Here is a 19,278-nt window from a genome sequence, read left to right on the forward strand (position 1 = left end):
AAATGTCTACTCTGAACCGGCAATCGAGAACCTCAGCATAGATATGTGAGCCCTGAGAACTACCGGTACTTTGAACTGTATTAAACAATGTCGGGCACAGAGAGAAGATTTATGTATAGAGGAAAGAATTGAGTCCCATTTTTCTTCCGACATTGCAAGCCCCAAATCCCGTTCCCAGTCAGACTTTAGTTTATCCAAGGGTGCGGATTTCAAATTGGAAATGATGTTGTAAAGTATTGATATAGCCCCCTTGGTCGGTAGCATGTGTTTTGTATTGTTTGTCACCAAATACTTTTTCTATCAATTACTCACGCCACAAAGCATTACATTCATGGATATTTGTTTTGTTTTCGTCACAAGCCAATCATTTAATGATAATAATAAAGACTCGTGGGAGACACAAAGAGTCTCCTTTTTGTCTCCTACCGAATCCATGCGGGTCTTTATTATTATCATCATCAAATAATTGGCTTAGGAATGCGACAAAAACATTGTTAGGAAATCAAATAAGTAATTTTTTGGGTGAACTACTCCTTTAAATCAGGCTCATGCACAGCATCTAGAAACTAAGCTAACAGCCATTTAATGGTCATTATTACGCTTGAATTTAGATTAGAGTAAACATTTCTGTGGTTACCCTCAAACTAAGTTGCAGGACAATAAATAGGAAGCTTACTAAAGGTGGCTTTGGACAAAAGATAATAAAGGATGCTCTATTCGTCCTTCATTTTGAACAAATAGCATAAACACTGAAATGCTACACAAAAAAAAAACTCCACAGGTATAGAGTAATAGCGGTATTAACCAATAAACATTATATTCTTAAATGTCACATACTGAAAATATCTATCTCATCTACAAGCCCACATAAATCTGCCAGATCTACTTTGGTAAGAGTCTGTGAGCGATCAAAGAGTCATTGACACTAGGGCTGCAACGATATCTTCTTAGCGAATATTCTATTGATTACTTTATCAATGCATCTAATAATGGGGAAGTGCGTTTAGTTGGATAATTTCAAAAGATGAATATCAACTAATCAACACTAACAAATTCAAATTGATCCAATTAACCGCTTTTATGCTTCGTGTTACAGCGGTGTGTTTTTGAAAAACGCTTGCACACCTCTTGCCCGTCGTCGTCAAAGCTGTCCTCGGCGTGCGCGGCCACGGTGGACAGGAAGTGCATGAGACGCTGCAGCGTGTCGCTGTTGCACGGGGGAAGCAGGTACATCAGCAGCTGGAGCGCCGTCTCCTGATCGGTCCAATCTAACACTGCAGAGGAGGAAGACAATCGATACCGAGCCAATGTCAGTTCATATTATGTGTGTGTTTCTTTGTTTGTTCGTTTGTGTTTGAGAGTGTGTGCAATGTAAAGAAACATTTTTAAACAAATTAAAAAACATATATATTAAACTGCAATATATATATATGTCACGGTTTGTTAGAGAAACAGAACGGTCGAGAAACGGAGCACTCGTCGTGCAGCACGGGGCGGAACGGAGCCGCTCGATTGTCCACGACATTGCAAGCGGCGCGCAGGCCAGCGGACCTTGGTCCTGCTCTTCGCCCCCGAGCACCGCAGGTGCGAGTGGCCGCGAAGAGCGGGCCAGGGCCGCGCGGCCGGCGGAGCGCCGCGCGAGTTACGAAGCCGTGGTGAATGCAATCGTTATATTTATGCCCAGGCCGTAAGGCCTGGGCAAGCCCACGATAAACGCCCTGTCCAAGTGACTACAATGGAGCTAATGGCTAAGCTAGGCTAGGCTAGTAAATAAAGTCGCAAATAGAGTCGCAAACGAGTGACGTCAGGCCTTCACTAGTGAATGGCTGTCGTCGCCACCTGGTGGTGATTGGTGTGTGGTGAACGACAAAACAAGCGCTCTTACATAGAACGTCCTGAGTTACCCAAACATCCGGTAACATATATATATATACATATATATATATATATTTTTTTTTAAAATTTTTTTTTTTTACTTTAAATCATATCAGCGCAAAATCGATAAGAGAAGATATAGTTGGTTATCATTTTTAATTTGGAGGAAGTCACAGAAAACGAGGTGACAAACATTGTCAGATCACTGAAAGCATCCAAAGCTAAAGATGCACATGGGCTTGACACAAACTTTCTTAAAACAAATATTGACTCTCTGGTGGCACCAATCACACATCTGGTAAATCTGTCCATAAGAAAATGCACTGTCCCAACTCAGTGGAAAGTTGCTGTTATAACACCTATATTCAAATCTGGCTCAAAAACGGACATATCAAACTATAGACCCATAAGCATCTTACCTGTTATATCAAAAGTGGCTGAAAAGTGGATTGTAAAGTCTATTGTTAAACATCTAGACAAAGGCTACACCCCTCTGCATCCTATGCAGTTTGGGTTTCGAGCCTTCCACTCCACTGAGTCAGCAAATTGCTTATTCATTGAAAAGTTAAAGTGTGCTTTGAACAAGGCCCCATGCGCAATGGCAGTATTTTTGGATTTCAAGAAAGCATTTGACTCTGTCAGCCATCAGGTCCTCTTGTCCAAACTAACACATTTCAACTTGTCCCCAGAGGCCATCAAATGGTTTACATCATACCTATCAAATAGAGAACAGTGTGTAAGTATAAATGGCATCAAGTCTCCTTATCACACTTGCTCGGTTGGTGTCCCCCCAGGGATCAATAGTAGGACCAATTCTGTTTTCTCTGTTTATAAACGATCTACCTGATGTATGTAAAGATGTACATATTCAGATGTACGCAGATGATGCTGTTATACTGACTCATGGAAAGAGCTATGCAGAGGTGTCAACGGTTTTAACTTCTGTTCTGACCAGCGTTCAGGACTGGCTTACAGACTCATGCCTGCTCCTGAATGCAAAAAAGACGGTCTGCATGGCTTTTTCCAAAAGACCAGTTGTGATGGAATCATCAAATGTGTTTCTGGGTGGAGAGGAACTTGAACTTGTGTCAGAGTTCAAGTACCTCGGGGTCATGTTAGACTCAACCCTAACCTTTAAAAAACATGTAAAAAAGGTTACAAACACAATCAAGTTCAACCTTCAGAACTTTAAACAAATCAGACCTTTTTTGGCAGTTAGTGCTGCTAAATCGTATCTCCAATGCATGATCCTATCACACATTGAGTACTGTTTCACAAACTGGTCTTGCACAGGTATAACGACTCTCAAACCCATTGAACAGCTATATAAGAGTGCGCTTAAGGTATTCGATAGGAAACCCCACTCATATCACCATTGTAATATTCTTCAGAGGTACCGTTTTTTGAGTTTCGCTAATTTTAAGGTATTTAAACAGGTCAGTATCATATATAAGACCCTAAATGGTCTATGCCCACCTCCCCTAAAGGAATTCATAAAAAGGAAGCCTGATAGAGGACTCAATACTAGAGCAATCACTAGAGGGGATTGCGAAGTACCGTACCGGGTAACCGCTTTTGGAAAAAACACCCTTTCAGTGCAGGGATGTTCAATCTGGAATGACCTACCTCTAACAATAAGAGACTGTTTGTCATTTCCATCCTTCAAGTTCAATCTAAAAAAATGGTTAGTTGACAATCAAACCTGTGACCATGTATAGTTCTAAGAGTACAGCTCATGCCATGTACGTATATTTTTAACTATCCTTTTTTAATGTAGGGTACTGTTAGTAATATGTGTTGTTTTGTTTTTGTTTTTTTCTTGGTTCAGGAAAAATAGTATTTGTATGTATGTTCTTAGGCGCCCTCTCCTAATGTAGGGTTACTGTTTGTTGGTATGTATTGTTTTGTCTTCATGTGGGGACTACGGATGAAATTTAGCATTCTTGCTAATTCCGGCTTATTTACATTGCATTCATGTAGTGTTCATTAATATGCATTGTCCCGTCTAAATAAACAAATAAAGTAAAGTAAAGTAAAGTTAAAATTATCGCAATATTTTATTTGGTCTTATTACACGGCTTGGTTGAATGCTTGATTCTGATTGGTCAATCACTGAATTCAGCGGTGTGTTATTTCTGCATAATGACCGGTGTCTAATCAAAGACTCAGAGCACCTGGCTGCACTGCTTGATTTTGTGCCGTATTCAACATGACAGCCATGTTTTGGAAAACATTTGAAATAAGAAATTGACAATGCACTAACCAAAAATGGATTCTGGTTGATCAACACTTCCTTGTTTTCCGAGGCGAACATTTCCACCCAGCACAACGCTTATGGAATTACCATAACGTAAGCAAGGAAATACATTGTTTTATTGTTACTTATTTCTCAACAACGTCCGGCGCGCGCCGTAAATTATTTCTTGCGTATCACCCAGCCTTGTGTGTGTGTGTGTGTGTGTGTGTGTGTGTGTGTGTGTGTGTGTGTGTGTGTGTGTGTGTGTGTGTGTGTGTGTGTGTGTGTGTGAATGTGTGCGTGCGAGTGTGTCTGCACGAGCTGCTCACACATGGTGTTGATGAAGGGTGTATACAGCTCTCTAGTCAGCAGTGGCTCTGGCATGTCCCTGAGGAACTCTTTGAGTAGCGCGGCCACATCGTGGACACTGTGCTCCTCGTCCAGATGGACATCCAATCCCTGGTCAAACTCGTCACGAAGCTGTGATGAACACAATCACAAAATGGTTAAATACACAACTGGTATGATCCCTTTAAATACTGTATACAGTTTACCTACTGAATGCAACACAGGGGAGGACAACCTTACAATAAGCAATGCATTTAAAGTGAATAACATGACAAATCTGTAATGCAAAAGAACATTTTTAAATGCTGATGACAGCATTTGATCCTGTTACATATAGGGTAAACACATACATAATAATGTTGTATTGTCTCATCTTGTTAACTGTGGTTGAAAAGTAGTAGTAGCCTAGTACAGTGCTTCTCAAAGTGGGTACTGTGGCACCCTTGGGTGCCGTGACCCACGTCCAGGGGTTCCACCGAATACCTTGTTAATATTTGTAATTTATCAATATCACTTCAGTTTAACCGATCTACTGTACAAGCTCACAACGCGTCACGTTTAGACGCCTTGTGAGCTTATAAATCTGGTATTTTTGGTGAATGTTCTCCAAGAATAGGGATGCTGGGTTCAAGCGGTTAAATGTCAATTTTGAAGTTATTTTCTATCTGTCGTAATTGAAACTATTTTCTCTCGTCTTCCTCATCATGACACATACTTTCGTAATTGAAACTATTTTCTCTCGTCTTCCTCATCATGACACATACTGTCGTAATTGAAACTATTTTCTCTCGTCTTCCTCATCATGACACATACTGTCGTAATTGAAACTATTTTCTCTTGTCTTCCTCATGACACATACTGTATCTTGGGGGAAAGATTTACAGTACATATGTACGTACCTTAACATGACATAAATGTAAGGTTCTATAAAGTAACAATGTAATTCAGCTGTGCCTGTGGATTAAAAAGCTATTAACAGAGGTGACCTGAGACAAAAAGGTTTGAGAACCACTGCTCTAGTGCTATACAGGTAATGCACCTGGATCATTGATATGATGCCATGGTCATTGATTCCTGTTAATTCATGCTGCTCCGCTTCCACTGATCATTCATTGGGGTTCACTTTCAAGTCAGCAAACCCTGGGCAGACAGCAGATTCAAATTGCAACGCGATCAACCAAAAAGCCCCTCGCTATCGACCAACTGATCTTAACGCCTGGTTGCCCATCACTGGAGTGGCCAACCAGAAAATTAATCAGTTCATTCAGAAAAGTAATCAGAAAAGTCAACCAAAGAACATGTTTTCTATTCAGGATCTCCTCGTGGTCAGTAGGAACACACTGAGGAAACTAGCTGGAGCACTCATCCAATGGCATTTCAACTATGCATGCACCTTGTGGTACTTTAGCATCTCAAAGGCAGTGTAAAGTAACAAAGTACATTTACTTAAGTACGGTACTTAAGCACAATGTTGAGGTATTTGTAAGTTACTTGGGTATTTCCAATATTTTTACTTCTACTCCACTACATCTCAGAGGCAGATATTGTACTTTTACTCCACTACATTTATTTGAAAACTTTAGTTAATAGTTACTTTGAAGATTTTAATTATTATAAGAAAACATACTTCAGCCCTATATACATGTCGGCCATTTGAAAATAGCAGACCTACAAGCTCACAATGCGTCGCAGTGCGACACATTGAGAGCTTGTAGATCTGCTATTTTCAATCGATCTTTATATTTGAAATGGGATATTATGCATAATGAGTACTTTTACTTTTGGTACTTTAAGTACATTTTGATGCCAATACTTTTGTACTTTTACTCAAGCACACTTTGAATTACGGTCTTTTACTTGTAACTGAGTAATTCTACATTGCACTACTGATACTTTTACTTAAGTAAAACATGCGAGTCCTTTTTCCACCACTGCTCAAAGGCATTCAAAACTAAACTGCAGACCTCTCAAAACAAACTGGTCAGGTTACTACTAGGCCTTGCACCCAGAACTCACCACTAACCCCTGCTCATTATTCTAGGGTGGGGTAGCTCAGGGTAGAGCGGACAGAGTAAAGCAACTCGCAATGGGCCTGGTCTTCATGATACGCGAGTAAACAGAGATACCCATGTACCTGTCCCACTACTTCAATGGCCTAAAAGACACTCACACACAGGCACAACACCTGAAGGAGCCCCATTGATTTCACTGAACCCAGTTTCGGCACAAAAATGGGGTCAAATTTGTTCTACTGCTATGCCCCTAGAATGTGGAATGCCCTGCCAACATTCATAAAAAGGCGTGACTCCTTACCCTGCTTCAAAACCACTCTAAAAGAGCACCTACAGGTGGCTGCAAATTTTAACTGGCCCCAGTAAAAAGTCTAAGCGTATCACCGGAAATGACCTCCCTCAACTGTTTGCTGTGTATATTATCTTTCTTTTTGTATTACTACTTGAATTTATGATGTTTTTGCATATTACTGCATATTATTGTCAGTCTTTAAATGTCTTGATGAACTGAATACACAGGACCTCCATGGAAACAAACAAGCCCAGAGGGCTTATTTGGGTTAAGCACAAAGGGTTTCCACCGTGCCTCAAGCTAAGTTTAGGCTGGTCCGGTGCATCTCAGGAACGGGACTGGAATATGCAGAAGGAAGGCAACTGGAGCAAACTCGGACTGTTAAAAAACCTTTACAGGGTGCAGGCAAATAAAGTGACAACATTTCGATGTCAATACGTCAGGTCAGGTTAGCTCAGGATTAGCACCCTCACTCTGCCTTTTTTTTTGCAGTTAAATAAGGTATTCAATACAAATCAAAAGGTAAGGGTGACCTACCTGTCGCACTCTCTTCTTAGAACTCCCAACACGGAAAATGCCAACCGTCTGCAGGCCTAAGGACAGTGTACAGTATACAGTTTACTTTCAAGATGCTTATGATGTACAACACCACACCCATTCACATTTGGCACGTCATTATAGGCAAAATTCAAGAATGTTCAGTTTTTAAGCAAAATAGCACATCTACTGGGAGCATTTTAAAAATGAGTTGGTAGATTGTCAGTTCAACACCATCGTACAACAAAGTCCTAATCAGGCTTTAAGTGTTACACTTTTAACATACAAACTACACATTTGCTATTGAATTATATGTTGTTTTGCTACAGCAGCAATGGAAGGTAGGCCAGACATCATAAACGGGTACTTCTTAGTGTTCTCACAGACTGTTAGTCACTTTCCACACTTTGATGATGCGTACCGTATTTCTCCAGGTGCTGACAGCAGTTGTCCAGCGCGCGGGGCACCTGCCTATAAATGGGGTTGAGGCTGAGCTTCTTGTCGCTGCGCTTGCTCCGGTTGCTGGGCGTCTCGACGGGCAGCGACAGCTGGAGGGCTTCCAGGAGCCGAGACTGGTTATCATCCAGGTCGGTGATGCAATCCACAGACACTCCACCCTGCCAGGGAACAGACGGGCCAAGGCGGTACAGTCACGCAGGCCTGGTAAACAGTCATGCAGGCTGATACCAGGCTGCATGTGATAACACATTGCCGCGACGGTTGTGTGTGTGTGAGACGGCTGAGTGAGCTTCCAGTAACAGGCTGAATATGGTGTGTGCCAACGTCACAAAATGATCCCAGGGAAGCCAGCAATGTTGTTTTTGACGGCAAATTTTGATTTAGTTTTAGTCATAGTCTTTTGAATAAAATGTCATTTAGTTTTAGTCATAATTTAGTCACCTGAAAAGTTTTAGTTTTAGTCTAATTTTAGTCGACTAAATAGGCCTATCATACGTTTTTAGGCGACTAAATCTTCAGTTGATTTAGTCAACTGAAATGTATTTTGGCAGGCCTTGATGGCATCGTAATGACTGCTTTTAAACTTGGTTGCGTGCTGCTGCGACGCGTTGTGAGCTTGTAGATCGGCTATTTTCAGCACACAACACCTGAGAGCAACCAAACAAAAATGACTCTTTTCTCCACTAGTCCCTCCCTAACGTTTTAGTCTAGTTTTTATTTTGTTGACGAAATTGTCAATATATTTAGTCTTAGTTTTAGTTATCACAGCTTAGTTTTTATTTCGTTTACTTTTTATTTTGTTTTTGTCAGTGAAAAAAACGCAGTCGACAAACATTTTTCGTCATAGTTTTAGTCGATGAAAACAACACTGGAAGCCAGTAGCCTCTTTCTCACCTGGATCCCTGGAGCTGCTTTTGCAGCTCAATCCAGAAAGCATCCGTGTCGCTTTCGATTTTAACCTCTTTAACCATTATTTTATAGTTCAGCTATTCAAAAATAGCAGATATACAAGCTTGTAGATCTGCTACTTTTGAATAATCATGAAAATGTGTGCAAATCTTTGAATATATTTTTTAAAGCGAACCTTTGTAACTGAAATCTTTGCTTCTGGGGGTCCCTGGCTGGCACAACATATTTTGGTCCGCGGCCAAATACATGTAGTTTTGGGGGTCCTTGACAACCACAAGGATTTAGAATTTAGGTCTAAACGAGGTAAGTCTAATTTAACCCATTAACCCAATAGCAGATATACAAGCTCACAGCGCGGCACCGAGTGCCGCGCTGCGAGCTTGTAGATCTGCTATTTTTTTTAAATCGTGAAAATTTGAATTTTTACCCGATTCTATAAGTGTCATTTGAATCCTTCTAAAGTTTTTTGAAAAACCTATGTTTCTATGTCAGCAATCTGGCTAGCCATCGTCAAAGATAAGGTCCTTTTCACATAACTGGAGCTCAGTTAGTCTGTTCTTGAGAGACTACTATTTCAGTGGTTCTCAAATCTTTTCATGTGAAGGACCCCCAAAATGATATGTATTTGGCCACGGACCCCCATCTCAAAATATTTATTTCCAGGGACCCCGCAGAAGCAAAATTTGAGTTAGAAACGTTTGCTTTAAAAATACATACAGTATGTTCAAAGATTTGCACACATTTTCACGACTTTTTCAAAAATAGCAGTCTACAATCTACAAGCTTGCAGCGCGGCACTCGGTGCCGTGCTGCGAGCTTGTATATCTGCTATTTTTCACTGGTTAAAGCATTCAATAATTCTAGGCCTAAATGGGTTAAGTCTAATTTAAAAGGCCCACAGTACGTTACCCTTCTGCGGGTCCTTGGCGCTGCCTCCGGCGTGCTGGGCAGAGGCGACCCGTTGGGGGTCTCGGAGGTGGAGCTGAGGGAGGAGTTGCTGCTGGAGAGGTCCTTGTTGGCCCTCTTGGAGGTGAGGTGGAGGAAGGACAGCATCAGGTCGCTGGGGTCCCGGTGGCCCTCCCGCTGCGGGTCGTGGCGCTGCTTGTGCGCGCGGTCATTGGATATGACCTGCGAGAGCGGTATTCCAAACGCCTGAGGCAGAGTCTCTGTGGGAGCGTGCAGGGGAGACAAGAGTTCACATCACCACATCTACTGGCCGCGTTCACGCTGTGAATGTGGTCGATGCCAACTTAGATTAATAAAAATATGTTTTGCTGGTTGCGGGTGCTTGTGCTATTATAGGTGTTATTTACGTGTTCTCCAATGCTTGTGCTGTTGGCTTGGGAGAACCCTAATGTGCAACGAATGCAACGATATGCCCTTGGAACGTCGCCGGCGACAACTGCACAGCCGAACAAAAACAATATGCTCCGACCAGCGCAGATCCAATTTCCAGCGTTCAGGGAACACACATACTTTCTGATGTGTCTCTGTAAACACAAGGAGAAGAGGAAGGGGGCTGGCCATGCCTTGAGGACAGGACTGTGACGACTGGGCCACCTCTCAAGACTGTTTTTGTTATTCCCTTGACCGCCCCCGCTGACAGAGAAGCCCACATTCCTGCCAGCAGCATTGCATTGTTGCAAGGGGGGGGGGGGGGGGGGGGGGGGGGAGCAGCGCGGTAGCTCCAGCAGGCTAGCTAGGCCTCGTTTTCTGGAGGATACTCGACTGTATATTTTCACTCTGTAGGGTATAAACAGCAGAGTGCGTCTGCTGCAGTTGAGCGCCACACACAGTTCCGGCCAGACGGATCAAAGAGCGCCTTTTCCACTGTCAACGGGCTGACCAGGCGGAGTGTGTGAGAAAACAAGACCCAGCTGGACGGGGGACAAGGGGGGGGGGGGGATGAGGGGGGGGGGGGATGAGGGGGGGGACAAGGGTCCGGCAGGACCATGCGTATAGCTATCCCACAATCCTAAAAGCGGCTGTGTTTATCTTCACTGGGTTGGAAAGACTAACAATAATATTATCAGGGTCTGCGTGCAGGCCCGCAGTCTTATCGTTTTTTGCAGGGAAAAGAGCACAAAAGATTTCTCATCGCTGCCATTACATCATGGCGTAGACATGACGATGATGAATGTCATATTGAGACGCACTGTGGCGGGCATTACTGTACAGAAGGAGTCACACCCAGATTCCCCGTACCTTTGTCCTTGCTCTTCTCTTTGGATAACGAGTCCAGCTTTCTCCGGAGGGACTTCTTGCGCTTGTGGCAATCTGAAAAGAGGCCGAACAGCGTTAATAAAACATACACACAGCTGTAGACCAGTGGTTCTCAACCTGTGGGTCAGGACCCCCAGGGGGGTCCCCAAATTATTTTGGGGGGGTCCCCAGATGATTAACTTAATGTGCAACATTGTTTTCTCACTCAACAGTAAACAAACCAACATAAAGTTTAAGTGTCTAGAGGGTATCTGTACATTTCTAAAGTGTCAATTTATTGACTTTTTAATACCTCTAAAATGGCAAATTAAACATTGGCCAAATGGACAAATTTAGCAGATCTACATGCTCACAACGCCTCGCGTTGCGAGGCATTGTGAGCATGTAGATCTGCTATTTTCACAATAGAACCGTATTATACAAAATGTAATGCCTCAACTCTTAGTGCTCGTCAAGGTGGGGGGTCCCCAGTTAAAATATGATAATTTTTCAGATCGCGGCTGCTGTAGACAACTACACCAGGGGTCTTTCAACGTTTTTCACGCCAGGGACCACCTAGCTGAGAGAGAGATGAAGCAGAGACCCCCCACCCCCACTACATATTGTATAAAATTGCGTTGCAGATTATACTTTTTCATAGATTTCATAGACTTGTTTGACACCACGATCATCAGTTGGATTCATGTTAATGTGTATTATTAATCAATAATTAATAAACCTGACCTTTAACTCCACACCAAACTTCTTTACCGAAAACAGCCATAGGCTAAAAATTCCCCTCAGAATACGGATGCTAGGGTTCAAGTGGTTAATGTAAAGGAAAACTCTGAGGACCCCCTAGGGGTCCTGGACCCCATGTTGAAGACCCCTGAACTACACTATATTCTTGTCCTACTTTCCCAAACACAATAACATAATTCAAGAAAGCAAGGCAAAAAGTAGGCAACGCCTCCCCAATGTAATTTATGTCAAGAGATGAAGACCTGGAATGTGAATGCTAATTTATAGTCTATACAATGTTAGTACCTGAATAAAGGCATGCCCGTGCATACCTTGACCTAGATAGATATCTAGATATTCATGGTAAGTGGTTACGTTATGAAACCTACAACTGCTGTTTCAAAAGACACTGGAAGGGAAACTACACCCCACACCCCTACCCACCAACCCAGACACACCCACCCTCCCAGACCACACAAGCACACACATACACGCAAAAGTGGCTTGCTCGATAATCACTTGCGGTGTCGCATGCCCAAAAAGCTTGCAACGAGCTCATAGATTGGCTAGTTTGGGCACGCAACGCCATCGTACGACGAATAGCGGACCAGGCTTAACCCATTTAGACTTGAGGCCGATTCTAAAAACGCCTTCTAAATCCTGAAAAATAACTAATGGAATATTTAATCAAAGAGTTAAAAAAAATGTTATGTTGGGTTAGACGGGGTTTGGTGCATCATGGGAGCAGCAGAAAGCCAGGCTCTCGTCGACCAGATGAGGAAACGTGATGTATGACACAGGAAAAAGGGCTGACGTGAAACAGATCAGAGGGGGTGAAGAGAGACAACCTCACTCCATGAAAACAAGGCTTCACCGCTAGCAATCTATCGTCTATCGCCCTGCTGCATATCAAAAGCAAACGTTGTGTCTTTCAAGTTGGGAAAAAAAAGAAAAGAAAAAAGAAAATGGAAAATGGAAAATCCTTTTGCAAATTTCACAATAAAACCAGCAGGACTGGAAGAGTTTCACTCAGGGTTTGTCAAGGCGTGCTGTGACAAGCTCGTGAAACACTGACATGCACTAAATGGAGAACGGTTGGATAGGGAAGGGGACAAGTGACAAGTGCTTTGTTTGTATGTGTTAGCATGTGTGTGTGTGTGTGTGTGTGTGTGTGTGTGTGTGTGTGTGTGTGTGTGTGTGTGTGTGTGTGTGTGTGTGTGTGTGTGTGTGTGTGTGTAAGAATGGGCCCAAATGGGTCTATTGCAGTGGTTCCCAAACTCTTTAGCTTGAGACTCAAAAGAGAAATTAGACGTTTGCCCACTTTGCCTGGGACCCAAACTAGAGAAAAGTAAGCCATTTACCATGAGAGGGAGTGGGTTGTTGGCTGATTTACCACTGTTTCAGGGTTGTGGCCCGAGGCAAAGTACGCAAAGTGCTCCCATCCCATAGAAAACAATGGATTTTCAGATCTTAAGAGTTTTTAGAGAAAAAGAAAATACTTTTGATGCCAAGGATGGCATGGCGTTCTCGCTAAACTAGCACAACCATGATAACATAGATCCTCCTTCCTTGTTTACCATCTGAACCGGAACTAACGGTGGGTCAATCGTGAAGGTCGTCAATTGGGAATTGTGAGCTCGATCTACTTCCAGCCTTCAAAATAAGAGAGTGGCCGCGAATGGAGAAACTGGCCGGCACTTTTTGGGAGGCGCAGGGTAAAAGCAGAAATCCTATTACGTCCTACCAGGATATCCAACCGAGGTCTCCCGAATAACAGAACACATTTCTACCCCTCAGCCAAGACACAGTCCCTGCTTGGCCAGAGGCAGTGCTGCTTAGGGCATTCACGAATAGTTTTTAGTATTCGAATTATTCAACCTCAAAGTATTTGAATAGTCGAATATTCGACAGGACTGGCCAAACTGTCAAATATTAAGTAAGCAAGAGGCGAACATTGTGAAAATAGCTTACAATACCTACAATTCCAAGTGCTTGTCAGGGTGGGAGTCCCCAGTTCAAATATGTTTATTTTGGGGGTCACGGCCTAAAAAGGTTTGAGTACCCCTGGTATAGAGCATTATAAACTATATATTTTTTAAAGAGAAAACAATAATAAATATAAAAAATAAGCGAATATTCGACTTCGGTGAACAACGTCAAATAGTGACTTTGCTATTCGAATATTAGTGCTGCCTAGTGCTGCTTGAAAATCAGTAGGTATCCTATCCGTCAGCAGGGTCTAAAGATTTCAATTGGAAGAGTAAGGAGACCACCTCCAACCACTGCAGATGTGCTAGTTGTATTAACATACTCTACTGTACAGATTGCTTAAAATAAGAGTTTAATCATCAAGATAAGCTCTAAAAATGATCGAAAATAACAAGAATAACAGATCTGCAAGCTGTTCATGTTATGTATTGTGGTGATGCAATGTATTGTGAACTTGTGGATTTGCTATTTGTGACAGCTTTTGAAAAATACATGAAAGTTTTTTACAGTTGGCTACAGCAGGGGTCTTCAACGTTTTCAGGCCAAGGACCCCTCAGAGAGAGATGAAGCAGGGACCCCCAGATTCCATATACTGTAGTTTCATCGTTTGACAGCACAATCATCAGTGTATTTTGGATTCATGTCAATATGTAACAACTTGAACCGTCAATACTTAATAAACTTGACCTTTCACTCTGTACTTAGTGTGCTCTTTTTTCCCCTCTACACCGAATCTCTTTGACGAAAATATCCGGCTCTGAGCTTGTAGATCTGCTATTTTTGGCTATAAGTTCTCAGAATATGGACGTTAGGGTTCAAGTGGTTAATATAAAAAAGAGAAAAAAGGTTTCTATCACACAAAGATTTGAAGGACCCCCTGTAGTAACTCTGAGGACCCCCTAGGGGTCCCAGACCCCCTGTTGAAGACCCCTGGGCTACAGAATATGTGAATGTTTGTGCGCGCACACTAGAGCAGGAATTTCATGAAGGCCATGGCTGCCGTTGCCCCTCAGTTTGGCCTTGTGCCCCTCAAACCATGACCTGAGGCCACAGTGGCCTTAATACCCCAGCTGACTATACCACTTTCTCCTCTGTCTCCTTCTTTTCAATATGTAGACAGTAGACGCCAGTGTCTCTTTCTTGTCATGTAGACACCAGTGTCCTTTGTTGAGATTCTGAAATCTTAACTCCCCTGTGACTCCCCAGGATTGGTTTAAAGATGGTTTAAACCAATCCAGTGACTTTGATTGGTGCAGGGCTGAGCATGGATCAGATTGTAAATACCATAATTTATCTATTTCACTGCAGATAAGATCATCATTCCTAACCCTTAAATTCAATCAAATTCTTTCAATGGACTAAAATCTTGTTTTATTTGATGGCCTTCGTGCCCTGGCATTTGGCCGTTGTGCCCTCAAAAAATGGACAACACCAAAGGCCAAGTGGCCTTGCCCCTAAAATGACGAGATTCCAGGCCTGGCACACACACACACACACACACACCTTTAGGAAAGGTGATCTGGCAGCCCAGGTCACAGTCCTGGAGCAGGCGGCTGAAGGCGACGTCCTGGAGGCGAACTCGTTCCAGCTCTGAGAGGCTCTGCAGAGGCACCGGCTTCAGGCCCACGGTACGTCCTGATACACTGTTCCATGTGAAATCACCCTGAGGACAACATCACATACATGCGCACACACACACACGAGCACGAGCACGCACGCGTACACACGCACACACACACACACACACACACACACACACACACACACATGTACGTTAATTTTGCATTCTGGGGGCAATGCAGTGGCTTACATACTCCCTTCTACATAACCAGTCTAGCTCTAACCCTTACCCTATCTTAATCCTTGCAGGTATAAATGCCTTTTAAAGGATCACTGAAAAAAAGAAGAAGGGAAAAAAAATATATATATATATATATATATATATATATATATATATATATATACACACTGTATGTATGCCTGAATGCCTGAATACAAAATAGAAAATGTAAAACACCTTAGAAACAGGTCATCTTTTACTCAAAGGGGGACAATGCCCTTCACACGTTGATGATGTCATTTGTCTATTTCTAAAATAAATACAATATTTAAGGTGTTCTTAATTTTACATTTTAGTTGTAGAGGACAATTATAATGTATTAAAGCATATTTAGCTTATTAGCCAGGGATCCTTTTAGCCCTATAAAACGGGAATAAAAATCTAATTGCGACGAACAATTTTGGCACCACCCAAAAATGGTGCAAGAGCCGTAAACGGCTGCGTCCTCTCCAAAAATGTGGCACACGTTAGGTGGAACAGACACGTGTGCACGCACAAGTATGCGCACACACACACACAAACTTTGAAGACTTCAGCGACTTTCAGACGGACGGTGGAGACTCGCTCTGCGAGTTAACACAGGGCGATATTTACAAAGATGACCACAATCCAGCTCTTTCCACCCGAATTTCACAGGGCCGTGCCCGCTGCCCTCTCCACCCCTCAACCTTGCGCGTCCCAAATAATCACCCGCCTCTCATTGAAAATTAATGACCAGGGCGCGTCACCCCTCCCCCCGTCTGAAAAAGGCGCTATACAGTAAGCACTGACAAAGCATGGGAGAACACAGATACACAGATCCCAAGACAAGGACTATGAAGTATGAACGGACAAGGTAGTTGGTTTGAGGCTGTTTGCTGTCTAGATTAAGGAAAAGCAGAAATAGTTTCTAACTCTTGGGGCCTAATCTTCCACCCGGTACAAGATTGTGCAAAATGGGCAGCACAGTTATCATTGTTATCTTCCCACCGACGCAGTTGTCATTTTTACACAGCGCCTACGTTGTCTAAATACCAAATAATCTTGCACCCATTTAGCACCAAAGGGCGTGCTGGTCTTGAACTCAGGTGTGGTCTGGGGCTATTAGGGCACACTGCTATCTTAAGCACAGATTTAGCGCTTGGCGTTTACACTAGCTTTTAGTTAATCTTAACTCTGGCGCAGTGACAGTGCATACATTTCCTTACAGACAGCGCATTATTGGGATTAAAAGATGCGCCGCCTACGTGGTTCACAATGCGCGTGCATATTGGTTTAATTAATGTGAAGTCCAAAACACACCCGCCATGACTAATTCAGAGGCTTTAATCCATTTAGAACAGGTGCACATATTGTGTATCATTATTTTGTGCTTTAACTATTGAAAAATAGCAGATATACAAGCTCACAGCGCGGCACAGAGTGCCGCGCTGCGTGCTCGTAGATCTGCTATTTTTTTTAAATCGTGAAAATTAGAATTTTGACCCGATTTTAAAAGTGTCTTTTGAATCCTTCTAAGGTTTTTTGAAAAACCTATGTTTCTATGTCCGCAATCTGGCCAGCCATCGTCAAAGAAAAGGTCCTTTTCACTTAACTGGAGCTCAGTTAGTCTGTTCTTGAGAGACTACAATGTCAGTGGTTCTCAAACTTTTTCATGTGAAGGACCCCCAAAATGACATGTATTTGGCTACGGACCCCCATCTCAAAATATTTAGTTCCAGGGACCCCCCAGAAGCAAAATTTTAGATACAAACGTTCGCTTTAAAAATACATATGTTCAAAGATTTGCACACATTTTCACAACTTTTTCAAAAAATAGCAGATCTACAAGCTCGCAGCGCGCTTGTATATCTGCTATTTTTCACTGGTTAAAGCATTCAATAAATCTTAATTAATGTGAAGTCCAAAACACACCCATGACTAATTCAGAGGCTTTAATACCACCTGTTAGCGCCGTTCGCTGGTGATAACATGCCGCATAACAGCAGTGGTCTATCTGGACACACCCCAGACGCAGTTTGCGCCTTGCGTTCTGCTCCGATCACCATAGATGGTCTAACTCAGTGGTTCTCAACCTGTGGGCCGGGGACCCCTGGGGGGTCACCAGATGAAGTGATAATTTAACTTTTATTTTTTTTTTGGGGGGGGGAACTATCTTGTTTTTTTTTTTATACCTAAAAACTGAAAAAGGAGAGTAAAAAATACCATTATTCATCAAACATAACCAACAAACTATACTATAAAAACTGGTCAAACATTGGCCAAATTATCATTGAATATAAGAAAGAGGCAAACATTTTGACAATAGCAGAAAATAGCAATACAAGAGACATTGTGAGCTTGTAGATCTACTATTAAACAATATGTATCTGTGGAACCAAGTCAAACAGAATTGAAAGCCTTAACTCCAACAATTTCAAGTGCTCGTCAGGGTGGGGGGTTCCCAGTTCAAATATGATTATTTAGGGGGGTCCCCAGTTCAAATATGATTATTTTGGGGAGTCACAGCCTGAAGAGGTAGAAAACCACCGATCTAAATAGATCCCCTTGATGTTAGCCTGCCACCTTTAGTTTATATGACATCTTGTTTATGTAATATAACAAATGTTTTGTGTTTCTGAAAGTGTAAAACGTGTATTATTGGTTTGAATGATTTTCCATGGCATTGTTTCTTGTGTGTGGAAGTTATACAGTAACGCAACCGAAATGCAGAATCTGTCCAGATTGTTTGTGGGAGAACTGAGCTCATATCGCCATTCTTCCAATGTAGCAAACAGATGGATGCAATATGCAACAAATGGAATACACCATTGCAAAGAGAGCAACAAAAAAAAAACAGAAAAAGCCGAATGAGTAATGTATTTACTTATTATTATCTGAAATAAATCTTTTAGCTAAAGTTCTTTGGCAGAACTGGATACAAAAATGTCAGATTGTGTTGCCATCTTAAGTACCAATCTGTTTCAATGTCCCTTTTTCAGTCACAGGGTATTTTTCCAAAACACCACCAATAAAAACCCAGTTGTTGGCAACTCTGTCACTGTGGAGGAACTTGGAGAAATTCACAGCTGGATAAACTTATCTCCCACTGTTCAAGCTGAAGCACCAACCACGCTGAATGAAGCTCACAACACGTCGCAGCACAAGCTTGTAGATCAGCTATTTTCGGAGCATGCATGCGTTTTACAGGATCTCTTCTCCACTAGTCCCTCCCAAACATTTCTGTCTAATTTCTATTTGTCATCAATATATTTAGTTGTAGTTTTAGTCATCTTTGCTTAGTTTTTATTTAGTTAGGTAGTCGACAAACTTTTTTCGCAATAGCTTCAGTCGACAAGATATACCAGCAATCAGATGGATTTGTAATTTTTTTGAGAAAAAAAATTTCTTTGAGAAAAAAAAAGTTTTTTGAAAAAAAAAGTTTTTTGAATAAAAAAAGTTTTTTGAAAAAAAAAAAAGTTTTGGCCTAATTGTGTTATTATTATTACTATAATAGGCCTGCCAATGTTTTATTTTCATTATTTCAATGTTTTCATTTTAGCAACACACACACACACACACACACCCCTACACACACACACACACACACACACACACACACACACACACACACACACACACACACACACACACACACACACACACACACACACACACACACACAGACAGTATGTTGCTGTGAAGAGGTGAGTGGGCCGAACTCTAGATGTGAGTGGCCCGAAGGGCCGCCAACTTCTTGGGCTCTCGGCGCGGCCGTCACTGCAGAAGCAAACTGTAACCTGATACTTTGCTGACGAAAATTGCGTAGGAGACACTCTGGGGAAAGATTTGCATAGCAAACCCACACATTACTTTTCTA

The 19,278-nt window shown here is 42.2% G+C and overlaps 1 protein-coding gene across 1 annotated transcript in view; it reads right to left on the minus strand.

The window, feature by feature from the left end:
* The window catches only part of LOC308307544 (rho GTPase-activating protein 6), a gene marked incomplete at both ends in the record, with an annotated part of 56,667 nt that overhangs the window by 9,476 nt on the left and 27,913 nt on the right, over positions 1-19,278 (minus strand). Inside the window, 7 exons of the mRNA XM_080752810.1 lie at positions 1,126-1,274; positions 4,441-4,591; positions 7,301-7,356; positions 7,722-7,917; positions 9,578-9,834; positions 10,874-10,945; positions 15,104-15,263. Of these exons, the coding sequence (XP_080608936.1) occupies positions 1,126-1,274; positions 4,441-4,591; positions 7,301-7,356; positions 7,722-7,917; positions 9,578-9,834; positions 10,874-10,945; positions 15,104-15,263 (1,041 nt within the window). The remainder of the gene's footprint in view (positions 1-1,125; positions 1,275-4,440; positions 4,592-7,300; positions 7,357-7,721; positions 7,918-9,577; positions 9,835-10,873; positions 10,946-15,103; positions 15,264-19,278) is intronic.

This window comes from Nannobrachium achirus, assembly GCF_963921795.1.
Source record: "Nannobrachium achirus genome assembly, chromosome: 22".
Lineage (NCBI taxonomy): Eukaryota > Metazoa > Chordata > Actinopteri > Myctophiformes > Myctophidae > Nannobrachium > Nannobrachium achirus.